Source organism: Schistocerca piceifrons, chromosome 7, assembly GCF_021461385.2.
Source record: "Schistocerca piceifrons isolate TAMUIC-IGC-003096 chromosome 7, iqSchPice1.1, whole genome shotgun sequence".
NCBI lineage: Eukaryota > Metazoa > Arthropoda > Insecta > Orthoptera > Acrididae > Schistocerca > Schistocerca piceifrons.
Genome location: NC_060144.1, coordinates 455139559 through 455155537, shown reverse-complemented (window position 1 = coordinate 455155537; position 15979 = coordinate 455139559). Strand labels below are relative to the sequence as shown.

The window sequence follows — 15979 nt, the reverse complement described above, 5'->3', positions numbered from 1 at the left end:
TAAAATTGCTACACCAAGAAGAAATGCAGATGATAAACGGGCATTCATTGGACAAATATGTTATACTAGAATTGACATGTGATTACATTTTCACGCAATTTGGGTGCATAGGTCCTGAGAAATCAGTACCCAGAACAACCACCTTTGGCCGTAATAACGGCCTTGACACACATGGGCATTGAGTCAAACAGAGCTTGGATAGCTGGTACAGGTACAGCTGGCCATGCAGCTTCAACACGATACCACAGTTCATCAAGAGTAGTGACTGGCGTATTGTAACGAGCCAGTTGCTATGCCACCATTGACCAGACGTTTTCAGTTGGTGAGAGATCTGGAGCATGTGCTGACCAGGGCAGCAGTCGAACATTTTCTGTATCCAGAAAAGCCCGTACAGGCGGTCGTGCATTATCCTGCTGAAATGTAGTGTTTCGCAGGAATCGAATGAAGGGTACAGCCACGGGTTGTAACACATCTGAAATGTAACGTCCACTGTTCAAAGTGCTGTCAATGCGAACAAGAGGTGACCGAGACGTGTAACCAATGGCACCCCATACCATCACGCCGGGTGATACGCCAGTATGGCGATGACGAATACACGCTTCCAATGTGCGTTCACTGTGATGTCGCCAAACATGGATGCGACCATAATTATGCTGTAAACAGAACCTGGATTCATCCGAAAAAATGACGTTTTGCCATTCGTGCACCCAGGTTCGCCGTTGAGTACACCATCGCAGGCGCTCCTGTCTGTGATGCAGCGTCAAGGGTAACCGCAGCCATGGTCTCAGAGCTGATAGTCCCAGCTATTGCAAACGTCGTCGAACTGTTCGTGCAGATGGTTGTCGTCTTGCAAACGTCCCCATCTGTTGACTCAGGGATCGAGACGTGCCTGCACGATCCGTTACAGCCATGCGGATAAGATGCCTGTCACCTCGACTGATAGTGATACGAGGCCATTGCGATCCAGCACGGCGTTCCGTATTACCCTTCTGAACCCATGGATTCCATATTCTGCCACAGTCATTGAATCTCGACCAACGCGAGCAGCAATGTCGCTATATGATAAACCGCAATCGCGGTAGGCTACAATCAGACCTTTATCAAAGTCGGAAACGTGATGGTACGCATTTCTCCTCCTTACACGTGGCACCACAACAACCTTTCACCAGGCAACGCCGGTCTACCGCTGTTTGTATATGAGAAATCGCTTGGAAACTACCCTCATGTCAGCACGTTGTAGATGTCGCCACCGGCGCCAACCTTGTGTGAATGTTCTGGAAAGCTAATCATTTGCATATCACAGCATCTTCTTCCCGTCGGTTAAATTTCGCGTCTGTAGCACGTCATCTTCGTGGTGTAGCAATTTTAATGGCCAGTAGTATATAAGAGGCGGGGAGTTTTGTGCTGTGGATCGACAAACAGTAATAGCAGAATGGGCAGAGCAGGAGAGCTTCGTGACTTAATCATAGCTAATACTTGGTTCAAGAATCATGAAAGAAGGTTGTATACATGCAAGAACCCTGGAGATACTAAAAGGTATCAGACAGATTATATAATAGTAAGACAGAGATTTACGAACCAGGTTTTAAATTGTAAGACATTTCCAAGGGCAGATGTGGATTCTGACCACAATCTATTGGTTATGAACTGTAGATTAAAACTGAAGAAACTGCAAAAAGGTGGAAATTTAAGGAGATGGGAGCTGGACAAACTGAAAGAACCAGAGGTTGTACAGAGTTTCAGTGAGAGCATAAGGGAACAATTGACAGGAATGGGGGAAACAAATACAGTAGAAGAAGAATGGATAGCTTTGAGGAATGAAATAGTGAAGGCAGCAGAGGATCAAGTAGGTAAAAAGACGAGAGCTAGTAGAAATTCTTGGGTAACAGAAGAGATACTGAATTTAATTGATGAAAGGAGAAAATACAAAAATGCAACAAGTGAAGCAGGCAAAAAGGAATACAAACGTCTAAAAAATGAGATCGACAGGAAGTGCAAATGGCTAAGCAGGGATGGCTAGAGGATAAATATAAGGATGTAGAGGCTTATCTCATGAGGGGTAAGATAGATACTGCCTTGATATTCTTCGTCTACCTAAACGTTCATAAAAAATATTAGACTAAGAAAATAATCTAGAAGAACGTAAACCATGACCAACCGGGAAAATTATAGGGGACCTTTCGAGAAAAGAGTACCACTTGCATGAATATCAAGATCTAAGATGGAAACCCAGTTCTAAGCAAAGAAGGGAAAGCAGAAAGGTGGAAGGAGTATATAGAGGGTCTATACGGGGGCGATGTTCTTGAGGACAATGTTATGGAAATGGAAGAGAAGGTAGATGAAGATGAAATGGGAGATATGATACTGCGTAAGAGTTTAACAGAGCACTGAAAGACCTAAGTCGAAACAAGGCCCCGGGAGTAGACAACATTTCATTAGAACTACTGACAGCCTTGGGAGAGCCAGTCCTGACAAAACTCTACCATCTGGTGAGCAAGATGTATGAGACAGGTGAAATACCCTCAGACTTCAAGAAGAATATAATAATTCCAATCATAAAGAAAGAAGGTGTTGACGAATGTGAAAATTACCGAACTATCAGTTTAATAAGTCACAGCTGCAAAATACTAACGCAAATTCTTTACAGACGAATGGAAAAACTGGTAGAAGCCGACCTCGGGGAAGATCAGTTTGGATTCCGTAGAAATGTTGGAACACGTGAGGCAATACTAACCCTACTACTTATCTTAGAAGAAAGATTAAGGAAAGGCAAACCTACGTTTCTAGCATTTGTAGACTTAGAGAAAGCTTTTGACAATGTTGACTGGAATACTCTCTTTCAAATTCTGAAGGTGGCAGGGGTAAAATACAGGGAGCGAAAGGCTATTTACAATTTCTACAGAAACCAGATGGCAGTTTTAAGAGTCGAGGGGCATGAAAGGGAAGCAGTGCTCATATTGTTCAAATGGCTCTGAGCACTATGGGACTTAACTGCTGAGGTCGTTAGTCCCCGAGAACTTAGAACTACTTCAACCTAACTAACCTGTGGACATCACACACATCCATGCCCGAAGCAGGATTCGAACCTGCGACCGTAGCGGTCGCGCGGAAGCAGTGCTTGGGAAGGGAGTGAGACAGAGTTGTAGTCTGTCCCCAATGTTATTCAATCTGTATATTGAGCAAGCAGTGAAGGAAACAAAAGAAAAATTCGGAGTAGGAATACAAATCGAAGGAGAAGGAATAATGAGGTTCGCTGATGACATTGTAATTCTGTCAGAGACAGCAAAGGACTTGGAAGAGCAGTTGAACGGAATGGACACTGTCTTGAAAGGAGGATATAAGATGAACATCAACAAAAGCGAAACGAGAATAATGGAATGCAGTCGAATTAAGTCGGGTGATGCTGCGGGAATTAAATTAGGAAATGAGACACTTAAAGTAGTAAAGGAGTTTTGCTATTTGGGGAGCAAAATAACTGATGATGGTCGAAGTAGAGAGGATATAAAATGTAGACTGGTAATGGCAAGGAAAGCGTTTCTGAAGAAGAGAAGTTTGTTAACATCGAGTATGGATTTAAGTGTCAGGAAGTCGTTTCTGAAAGTATTTGTATGGGAGTGAAACATGGACGATAAATAGTCTAGACCAGAAGAGAATAGAAGCTTTCGAAATGTGGTGCTACAGAAGAATGCTGAAGATTAGATGGGTAGATCACATAACTAATGAGGAGGTATTGAACAGAATTGGGGAGAAGAGGAGTTTGTGGCACAACTTGACTAGAAGAAGGGATCGGTTGGTAGGATATGTTCTGAGGCATCAAGGGATCACCAATTTAGTACTGGAGGGCAGCGTGGAGGGTAAAAATCGTAGAGGGAGACGAAGAGATGAATGCACTAAGCAGATTCAGAAGGATGTAGGCTGCAGTAGGTACTGGGAGATGAAGAAGCTTGCACAGGATACAGTAGCATGGAGAGCTGCATCAAACCAGTCTCAGGACTGAAGATCACAACAACAACAGTGTATGTTTGTTGTAATAATTAAATTTAATGAAAAATAGTAGTTAAATGAAATTCACTAAAACTTCAGGGAAATACACGTGGTTTTCTTTAATTATATTACCTCTCAAATGTCACATAAACTAAATAATAAGACCAGTGATGAAAAAATGTATAGCGGGGATCGAACCGTCGCCTCATACACGGTCGTCTTAACGTTGCTTGAACGCTAACCACTTGCCCACAATGAACTCTGACATCGGGCACCTAGGCACAGATACATTCATTACACAACATACACGTAAAACTTCTCTTGCGATTTTCTCGGAATTGCCCGAGTAGTGCACCTTACTACTTGCACATTATGTTGTTTTAATGGACTACTAAAGGTGTACAAAGTTTGAAGTAAATCTGTGATACAAACGGCGTGGCCCCGCTTTGTCAGTAAAATCCGGGAAGGAGATTAAATAAAACAAAAACCTGATATACGTATGCAAGCATTTCATTATGTTGTCACATGCATCCATTTGCAAATTACAAACAAACGAACATCGAAAAAAACGCTAGAAACGTTAATTAAAGCCGTATGAAATATATAGGTAGTTTGGAACAAAATATATTTAGCAAGAGTGTGTAGAAATACAAGCTAAAAATACACTGTGATGAATGTATCACTTAAGGGGGCATTAATCTAGTTCTGAACATGACTGTTCCAATACATTTAGGATTAATTATCTAACAAATTTTCTTACAACTTTTTGTAGAACTTCATTCAAATATTACAAAGATAAGAACTTAATTAACAATAACAATTCAGTGCAAAATGTTAAGCTTCTGAACATTGAATTGCTGTATGTACCTTTTGTTAAAAGGAATGAACTAGAGAACGGTGGCGCTTACGATTTAGTCAGAAAAATTCGTAGACATAGCGCAATTAAACAAAATTGTTACCAATATTCTTTAAGTAATTCTGATTTTATGATTTTAGAAACACGTTTTTAATAGATATTGCTCACCTTCAATTTTTTTTCTCTTAGCGCTGTCAAATCTCACAAAACTCGTTCGCTGCATGACATATGGCAGCAACATGAGCTAATCTGAAAATTTTATATAATTCTGGTAAGTAAAATATGAGAAAAGGCATGGTAAATTTGGTCGCGCACAAAAGCATTTAAATAAAAATTTACGAAATAACATTATATTGAAATACACGCTATAAAACATGCCCTATCCATAATTATTTGGCCCAGATTATTTTTCTTGCCAGTCTGGTTTCTTTCCCGGCTTTCTCTGCCCTTTTATTTTTTCTGAGAACCTCCATACACTTTTACTCACAATTTCTTATTCGCATAACATCAAGGTTTTGTCGTATTTCAGTGCACCAAAAAAAACCTTCTACCACATACATCTCTTCCTTTTAAGTGATACGTACAATCGTTGAAAGCAAAAATTGTATTCAGTGCAACAAAATATACATAATCTTTAGAAAAGAATTTTTTCAGGTCCCATTTGCCATGTAACTGCATTGGATGTTTCATTTTTGTTTTCAACTGGACGTAATCGATACGGTAAACCAGATAATTATATGGAAAATCAGAGGTATGACAGTCTCGGAATTCAACATTATTAAATCTCTTTGCGCCACACCTGTTCTTAACGTCAAAATTCTGGACATCATAACTAAGGAATTATATAAGATATTTGCTAGCAACGTCATTCCCTGAGGCAAGAGTAACACGAATTATCATTAACGATGCTTTCTAATATAAAATATATATTCGTTTGGCGCATCATTTATTGGATTTATTCGATACTGAAATGGCGTGTGTTCGAATTAACCGAGTATATCAAGGAACACAAGGTTTGCTAAGCAGTGAGATAGGGATGCAGTTTCGCCTTAATGTCCTACTTAAAGCCTGGAACGCCCTGTTTCTTATTTGAAGATTTGTTGGTAGAGAGGGTCCAGCATGTTATGGAGAATCATCAAGAGATGGAGACTCATCAACAGATGGAGAAATGACTTCAGGCGTGCACTATCGAAGTGTGATGTAACGAATGCTGTTTCAATTGTATGTTAATTAAAGTAGTAACCTCATACGGTTTGAAGCTTATGTAGTTATCGATAATGATGTACAGCCTGAAAAATTACACACATAGATCTTGATAATACTTCAAACTGGTGCAAAGACAAGCAACTGGATTTAAATGTTCAACTTATGTATTACTTTGCACCTCACAAAATGCAAAAACATAGTATCCTTTGAATATAACATCAGAGAGTGACAGTTTGAATCAGTAAACCAGTAGAAACAACCAGATATAACGAGTTGTAGGACTGTTAAATGGAATAATGCCAAAGAACCAGTCGTAAGTAAAGCAGGTTGGAGACTTCAGTTCAGTAGTAGAAAACCGGAAAAATGCAATCAATCTGCGAAAAAGGTTGCATACAACACATCTGTAATACCCGTCTTTGAATATTGATCAATTTTGTGGAACCTGTGTCAGATACAGCTAACAGGAGATATTGAACGTACATACTGAAGGGCATCAAAAATTATCACAAGTTTGTTTGAATTACGGAAGAACATGGCGGAAATGCTTGAAAACGTAAATCGGTAGATCCCAGATATGCCGATTAAGCCTACTTAGAAACCTTCAAGAACCAGCGTTCAGTGAGGAATCTCATAATGTACTATACTCTTCTACGTAGGGACTGCGAAGGTCACGCTGTACTAATTACAGAGCGCACACTGGTCTTTAAGCAGTCATCCTTCGTGCGCTCCATACACGAACTGGACGAATATCAAACTTATGCAATAGGAAGTACCCTCTGCCATGCACTTCACAGTGGTTTGCAGAGTGTAGATGTATACGAAAATGTAGATGTATGTTCCATTGTGACCTACGACAAACTTTTGACTAGAAAAGAGCACTATATCTTCCACATATTCGATATGTATATCACTACAGGTCTCGTTTCTTTTCTATTGTGCATCATTATGTTGTTTTCTTCAGTTAGAAGAGTCGATTGATGCAGCTCTCCCCCTGAGTCTATTCTGTACGAGGGTCTTCTTCTTTGCTTAACCGTCACAACCTACATCCATGTGGGCCTCCTTTCTGTATTCAGGCCTTTATGTCCGTCTACAGTTTTTATCTCTCTCGTTTCTGTCATTACCAGATTGATTATTCCTTGGTATCTCAAGACCAATCTCTGCTTTCATTCAAGCAGCGCCATAAATTTTCAACGGCCTTGCCGCAGTAGTAACGCCCGTTCCTGTCAGATTACAGAAGCTAAGCGCTGTCGGGCTAGGTTAGAACTTGGACTGGTCACCGTCTGGGTCTGCCTGCCGCTGTTGGAGAGCCAGATGCACTCAGCCCTTGCGAGGCCAATTGAGGATCTACTTGACTGAGAAGTAGCGGCTCCGGTCACGAAAACTGACAACGGGCGGATGAGCCATGTACTGACCATGTGCTACTCCATATCTACATCCAGCGGAGCCTACCGGCTGAGAATGGCACTGCAGTCGGTACCGTTGGGCCATCCGAGTTTATTCGGACAGAGTTTTTAGTGCCATAAATTTCTTTTTTTATTCATTCTGAGTCAGTACCCCCTTGTCAGTCATTTTCGATCTACCTATCTAACCGTCAGCACTCTCCTGTAGCATCACATTTGGTAAATTTCTACTCTCTTCTCTTCTGCACTGTTTATCGTCCTAGTTTCACTTCTGTACGAGGCTAGACTCCATACAAGCACCTATAGAAAAGACATTCTTGTATTTAAATTTATATTCAGTGTCAACAAATTTATCTTTTTGAAAAATTGGATCAAATGGCTCTGAGCACTATAGGATTTAACATCTGAGGTCATCAGTCCCCTAGGTGTTGTTGTTAGAACTCAGTCCTGAGACTGGTTTGATGCAGCTCCCCACGCTACTCTATCCTGTGGAAGCTTCTTCATCTCCCAGTACCTACTGCAACCCACATCCTTCTGAATCTGCTTAGTGTATTCATCTCTTCGTCTCCCTCTACGATTTTTACCCTCCACGCTGCCCTCGAATACTAAACTGGTCATCACCTGATGCCTCAGAACATGTCCTACCAACCGATCCCTTCTTCTAGTCAAGTTGTGCCACAAACTCTTCTCCCCCATTCTATTCAATACCTCCTCATTAGTTATGTGATCTACCCATCTAATCTGTAGCATTTTTCTGTAGCACCACATTTCGAAAGCTTCTATTCTTTTCCTGTCCAAACTACTTATCGTCCATGTTTCACTTCCATACATGGCTACACTCCATTCAAATACTTTCAGAAACGACTTCCTGACACTTAAATCTATACTCGATGTTAACAAATTTCTCTTCTTCAGAAACGCTTTTCTTGCCATTGCCAGTCTACATTTTATATCCTCTCTACTTCGACCATCATCAGTTATTTTTCTCCCCAAATAGCAAAACTCCTTTACTACTTTAAGCGTATCATTTCCTAACCTAATTCCCTCAGCATCACCCGACTTCATTCGACTACATTCCATTATCCTCGTTTTGCTTTTGTTGATGTTCATCTTATATCCTCCTTTCAAGACACTGTCCATTCCGTTCAGCTGCCCTTGCAGGTCCTTTGCTGTCTGTGATAGAATTACAATGTCATCGGCGAACCTCAAAGTTTTTATTTCTTCTGCTTCGATTTTTATTCTTATTCCGAATTTTTCTTTTGTTTCCTTTACTGCTTGCTCAATATACAGATTGAATAACATTGGGGATAGACTACAACTCTGTCTCACTCCCTTCCCAAGCACTGCTTCCCTTTCATGCCCCTCGACTCTTATAACTGCCATCCGGTTTCTGTACAAATTGTAAATAGCCTTTCGCTCCCTGTATTTTACCCCTGCCACCTTCAGAATATGAAAGAGAGTATTCCAATCAACATTGTCAAAAGCTTTCTCTAAGTCTACAAATGCAAGAAACGTAGGTTTGCCTTTCCTTAATCTTTCTTCTAAGATAGGTAGTAGGGTTAGTATTGCCTCACGTGTTCCAATATTTCTACGGAATCCAAAGTGATCTTCCCCGAGGTCAGCTTCTACCAGTTTTTCCATTAGTCTGTAAAGAATTCGCGTTAGTATTTTGCAGCTGTGACTTATTAAGCTGATAGTTCGGTAATTTTCATATCTATCAACACCCGCTTTCTTCGGGATTGGAATTATTAGAACTTAGAATAATTAGAACTCAGAACTGCTTAAACCTAACTAACCTAAGGACATCACACACTTCCATGCCCGAGGCAAGACTCGAACCTGCGACTGTAGCTATCTTTTTGAGAAATGCTTTTCTTGCGATTGCCAGTCTGCGTTTTACACGCTTTCTATTTTTGCCGCCGTCATTTATTTTGTTGCCTAAATAGCAGAACTCATCAACTATTTTTAATGTTTAATTTCCTAATCTAAATCCCTCATGATCACGTGATTTACTTCAACTACAATCCGTTATTCTAGAGTTTCCGTTGTTGATGTTCATCTTTTCAAGACGCTATAGATTCCTTCCAGCTGCTCTTCCAAGCCCCTGCCGTCTCTGAAAGAATCACAGTGCCATCGACAAATTTCAAAGTTTGTAGTTCTTCTCCGTAATCTTTAATTCCCTTTCCAAATTTCTCCTCGGTTTCCTTTACTGCTTGCTTAGTTGGGGAGTAGCTACGATCTTATCTTCCTCCCATCTCGGTTACTGTTCCGTTTTTTGTCCTTCGCCTCTTAAGCAATGCTCACAGTGGCACCGATATTGATGGGTTCTGCTGACGACCGATAAGGTGCGAAGACGGCTGACGATATCAAATCAGTACGTGTGCGGTCACAATTTAGGCGACCTCATAGCCCGAACGTGCAGACTTCGGACGACAATCGCTGAAATTCACATCAGTTTGTTTCCTTAGGTCATATCGGCCGACACGATACGAAATATTCTCTGTGAGAAACTGACAACCTAAGTTACAGAAGAGTTTGTGGCATCCAAGGAATCAAAAATATCATAACAGAGATACAGTTCGTAATCTATGGACTGAATTGTAGGTTTATTGCAAGCCGCAAGTGAGCAAAACCTTTATCGAAAATTTTAGGCGTAAATTATAGCCTCAAAAAATAATTAGCTACAATGAGAATTCTAGAGTATCTTATGCTTGAAGCTACTGTAGTGAATCTTTTTGGGTTATGGTATGTGGGCATTGTTTACAAATTATTATTACTACTTACTGGGCTTGTATGCCAGTAGGGCAGTGATTCTATTACATGAAGTGTTTGTACTCTTGTTTTTCAAGGTCACCACGAATGACATCGAGCGTGTAATACAACATACAACTTTTCTTCCTTCCTCTCGTATATTCGTAAATCTTGCCTGCTAATTCCAGTAACCGAGGACTGTGTAAAGCACTCGTCATGTTCTTTTTGAGACACATATAGCTCATTCAAATGCATACAGCGTCTTTTTAATAGCAAACAGCATTGCAGTACTCTTCCCTAAGCGCAGAGACGTCCTCATAGCCCTCCCACCCTTTGTCAGTTGAAACCTAACCTACTTCATACATAGAACAGATTCTATCCTAACTCAACCTACTTGATCCCGCCAAAAACTGATGAAGGAGATCGAGCACACTGTGACCAAACTGTCGGCCGATGTTATCGGACAACCTCTGCTCATGGCGTCTGACGAACTTTACGGTGCCACTGTGAAATCAACCATGTAACAGGAACCTGGTGTCTGTATAATTTACGACCTGTTCTATAATAACAGGCAGCAGGGCTTGACTTGAGAAATAAATAAATGTCTGTAAAAGTTGTAGATAACTTTTTGCTCTTTGTATTCTATCTATGCTACCTTCATAATTTCAAAGAGTGTATTCCAGTCAACGTTGTCAAAAGCTATCTACATGTACTACGAAGGTTGCCCTGAAAGTAACGCACAGCATTTTTTTTCCCAGCCGTAAACAATGCTACGAATGCGAAACGTTACGTATGTATTATCTGAAGCCTCCTGAGTTCGCTTCCGACAGATAGCGTAGCTGCAGGACAGTTTCAGAATGGCGTCTGTAGGTGATGCGTGTTACAAGCAACGTGCCGTCATTGAATTGCTCACTGCAGAGAATGAAACTTAGGGAAATATTCACAAACGCTTGCGCAAAGTCTATGGACTATCTGCTGTCGACAGAAGTACAGTCACTCGCTGGGCACCTGCGAAATGCCCTCGATACGCTGCAAGTCTCCGACGTGGTTATAACGGTGTTCTGTGTACAGGGTGTTTCAAAAATGACCGGTATATTTGAAACGCAATAAAAACTAAACGAGCAGCGATAGAAATACACCGTTTGTTGCAATATGCTTGGGACAACAGTACATTTTCAGGCGGACAAACTTTCGAAATTACAGTAGTAACAATTTTCAACAACAGATGGCGCTGCAAGTGATGTGAAAGATATAAAAGACAACGCAGTCTGTGGGTGCGCCATTCTGTACGTCGTCTTTCTGCTGTAAGCGTGTGCTGTTCACAACGTGCAAGTGTGCTGTAGACAACATGGTTTATTCCTTAGAAGAGAGGATTTTTCTGGTGTTGGAATTCCACCGCCTAGAACACAGTGTTGTTGCAACAAGACGAAGTTTTCAACGGAGGTTTAGTGTAACCAAAGGACCGAAAAGCGATACAATAAAGGATCTGTTTGAAAAATTTCAACGGACTGGGAACGTAACGGATGAACGTGCTGGAAAGGTAGGGCGACCGCGTACGGCAACCACAGAGGGCAACGTGCAGTTAGTGCAGCAGGTGATCCAACAGCGGCCTCGGGTTTCCGTTCGCCGTGTTGCAGCTGCGGTCCAAATGACGCCAACGTCCACGTATCGTCTCATGCGCCAGAGTTTACACCTCTATCCATACAAAATTCAAACGCGGCAACCCCTCAGCACCGCTACCATTGCTGCACGAGAGACATTCGCTAACGATATAGTGCACAGGATTGATGACGGCGATATGCATGTCGGCAGCATTTCGTTTACTGACGAAGCTTATTTTTACCTGGACAGCTTCGTCAATAAACAGAACTGGCGCATATGGGGAACCGAAAAGCCCCATGTTGCAGTCCCATCGTCCCTGCATCCTCAAAAAGTACTGGTCTGGGCCGCCATTTCTTCCACAGGAATCATTGGCCCATTTTTCAGATCCGAAACGATTACTGCATCACGCTATCTGGACATTCTTCGTGAATTTGTGGCGGTACAAACTGCCTTAGACGACACTGCGAACACCTCGTGGTTTATGCAAGATGGTGCCCGACCACATCGCACGGCCGACGTCTTTAATTTCCTGAATGAATATTTCGATGATCGTGTGATTGCTTTGGGCTATCCGAAACATACAGGAGGCGGCGTGGATTGGCCTCCCTATTCGTCAGACATGAACCCCTGTGACTTCGTTCTGTGGGGACACTTGAAAGACCAGGTGTACCGCCAGAATCCAGAAACAATTGAACAGCTGAAGCAGTACATCTCATCTGCATGTGAAGCCATTCCACCAGACACGTTGTCAAAGGTTTCGGGTAATTTCATTCAGAGACTACGCCATATTATTGCTACGCATGGTGGATATGTGGAAAATATCGTACTATAGAGTTTCCCAGACCGCAGCGCCATCTGTTGTTGAAAATTGTAACTACTGTAATTTCGAAAGTTTGTCTGCCTGAAAATGTACTGTTGTCCCAAGCATATTGCAACAAAAGGTGTATTTCTATCGCTGCTCGTTTAGTTTTTATTGCCGTTTCAAATATACCGGTCATTTTTGAAACACCCTATAGTTTTGAGTGCATTATGACCATGCTCCTACAGTGGGTGCTTCATGAGAAGGCGGTTCGGCGTGCCACGATTTGCAGCGTTCGGGGAGACCACAGCTGACATGTTGCAGCGAGCTGATGTTGTCATTCGCGGGGACAGACGCATTACGACTCGGCAGTTGGCGTTGCATCTGTCAGTCAGCAAAGGAAGTGTGGATACAATTATCCGCACTCTTGGATATTCAAAAGTGTGTGCAAGATTGGTCCCGCGGTGTCTAACGGTGGCTCACATATCGCACAGAAAAAACATTTGTCGTGATTTGTTGCAACGTTTTGAAGCTGAGAGCAAGGCCTTCTTGTCCAGGATTGTGACAGGTGATAAACGCGGGTTTACCATTTTGAGCCCGAAACAAAACGATAGTCGACCCCACAGAAGAAACAATTCAAAGCAATTGCTTCCACCGGTAAGGTCATGATCACCTTGTTCTGGGGCTGTGAAGGTGTGATTCTCATTGATGTGATGGAAAAAGGCGGCATCATTAATTCAGAAGCAAATGCCAACACATTAACAAAACACAATACGCGATTCTGGCGACTTCGCTGCCACAGTAACCGGGGAGATGTTTTGCTGCAACACGATAACGCTCGTCCCCATACAAGTCTGAGGACTGCTGAACACGTAGCGAAACAGGGTTGGACACCGTTACCTCGTCCACCCTACAGCCCTGACCTAGCGCCTTCGGACTTCCACTGCTTGGGCCATTGAAGGATACCATTCCTGGAATTATATTAGAACAAATAAGCCCTCGGTCACAAATATTAAGTCAAAATTGACCAGGTTTCGACGCTACTATGAGCGTCGTCTTCAGAATTAAACTAACTGTTCTGAAACATTATTAGGTATATAATACATTAATAAAATTAAAGTTTGTACTGACTGGAAAGAGATACAGTACTTACAAGTCACATTTTAAAAAATCTAAGCCGAAAAGGTGACTTCATGAATAGTTGTAAATAAGATGGCGAGCCGCTAAGGGCTGCTCGTACTTGAGTGAACAAGTCGCCTTTCCGGCTTAGATTTTTTAAAATGTGACTTGTAAGTACTGCATCTCTTTCCAGTCAGTACAAACTTTAATTTTATTAATGTATTATATACCTAGTATGTTTTAGAACAATTAGTTTAATTCTGAAGACGACGCTCATAGTAGCGTCGAAAACTGGTCACATTTGACTTAATATTTGTGACTGAGGGCTTATTTGTTCTAATATAATTCTGACACGGTCACTCAACCTTAGCAGCTATGTTCAAAGTTTTCCATTCCTGGAAGACATTTTGAGAACGATGAGGAGGTGATTTACACAGTGAAGCCCTGCTCCGCCACCAGGACGAAAATTGGCACCGACAGGGCATACACGCCGTTGTTTTGAGCTGGAGGAAGGCCGTAGAACGGGATGGAGATCACAAAAATGGTTCAAATGGCTCTAAGCACTATGGGACTTAACATCTGAGGTCATCAGTCCCCTAGATTTAGAACTACGCAAACCTAACTAACCTAAGGACATCACACACATCCATGCCCGAGGCAGGATTCGAACCTGCGACCGTAGCAGCAGCGCGGTTCCGTACTGTAGCGCATAGAACCGCTCGGTCACAGCGGCCGGCATGGAGATTACATTTAAAAGTAGGGTGTGTAGATAAAACAGCATTCTTTCGTGTGTGTAATTCTCACTATGTTCAATAACGAACTGTTGAAGAAAAAAAGTGTGGTGCATTACTTTCTGGGCAAACCTCGTACAAAGTAGATTTGCCTTTCTACAGTCTGTCTCCTAAGATTAGTCGCTTGCTCATTGCTGAATTTCTTATTTAGTTTCTCAAATCCCTGTCCCCTCTCCGTCCCCAGCACATGGATATCAGCCATTTTTGCATTAGTACGACCGTTGAATTAGGAACTTTGAGATCTTCCACTACTTAACGGATGCACTGAACGTATGGATCGCTTTTGATTCGGCCAGTTATCTTCGAACACAGACGTCATCCTCGTACCGTCGCCTATCGGTGACGCTGTGTGCAGTACTGTGCTGTTACTGTCTGTGACTTTCAGGAGCGCTGACGCCGCCCATCAACTACTACCGGGCCCTTATGGAGGCGCCATGGCACCAGCCGTCACCGCCGAGAGGCAAGCCGCTGCCCCCCGGACTCTTCCTGTTCGGCGAGAAGGAGTTCGCGCTCTCCTTCGACTTCCTGTCTCACGCCAGGGACCAGATAGGAGTCCCCACCGCCATCGTCAAGGAGGCTGGACACTTCGTGCAGCAGGAAAACCCAGAGGAAGTCAACAGGCTCATCAGGGACTTCCTGTCCGGCCAGGGAGCTCGCTGACGTCTGGTACCTGCAACTGCAAAAAGTTTCCCTTTTCAGTGGCATTAATGCCGGAGAGATCTGTGCCTCAGAACATACTCTACAGCAGGGGCACTGCGAATTAAGACTGATGGAGAGACGTGTCGTCTTTCTCTGATCCTTGTGATTATGGGGTGACTGTGCTGAGTATTTTTGTGAACGCACATAATAAAAACAATTATAAAGTTTTCGTTAGTATAAAACAACGTTTTCAGACAATGATGTACTGCACATGGCTACATAATGTTCACTTTTCACTGTATGCTGGCAGTGTACAAGCCAGGTAGATATAAATGACCAATTTCAATTTTTATATCTTCTCATAAAATAGTATCTGTATGTTGTCTTGGTGGTCTAGTTTTTGTTTATTATTCTTTGCCTGAATATTGCGACCTTCCTCACTTTTCACTGAAAACAAAATAAAAGAGATGGGGACAGTGAGAAAGAGAGAAGGGGGAGAAAGAGAGAGATCCCCCAAATAACTTTTTTCCTTGTAAATGTAATTGTTCTACATGTATATGATAAAGATTTTTTTTAGTTACAGCTGCTTCAACTATGGTTTTAGCCGTCTTCAGTGGTGTACATATAAACATTGCCACAACAATAGCAGAATTCAGATCCTTCATATATTTTTCTTTCTTTCGGCCCCTGTCCCGCTTCAATGCGGGGCCAGCCGTGTTAGGACGGATTTGGCAGTGTTACTGGCAGAGGGTGGCCAGGTGCCATTCCTGCCACCACCCTGAACCCCATGGGACATAAGTAGTGTACCCCCAGCTGTCTGCGTCTAGTGTAA

General features: G+C 42.2%; 1 protein-coding gene across 1 annotated transcript in view; it reads left to right on the top strand.

Annotated features, from left to right (window-relative positions):
- LOC124805119 (epoxide hydrolase 4-like) overlaps window positions 1–15543 on the top strand; it is a 71214-nt gene extending 55671 nt beyond the window's left edge. The window contains exon 6 of the mRNA XM_047265572.1: window positions 14894–15543. Coding sequence (XP_047121528.1) covers window positions 14894–15168 — 275 coding nt within the window. The 3' untranslated portion in view covers window positions 15169–15543. The remainder of the gene's footprint in view (window positions 1–14893) is intronic.
- The last annotated feature ends 436 nt before the right edge of the window (window positions 15544–15979 follow it).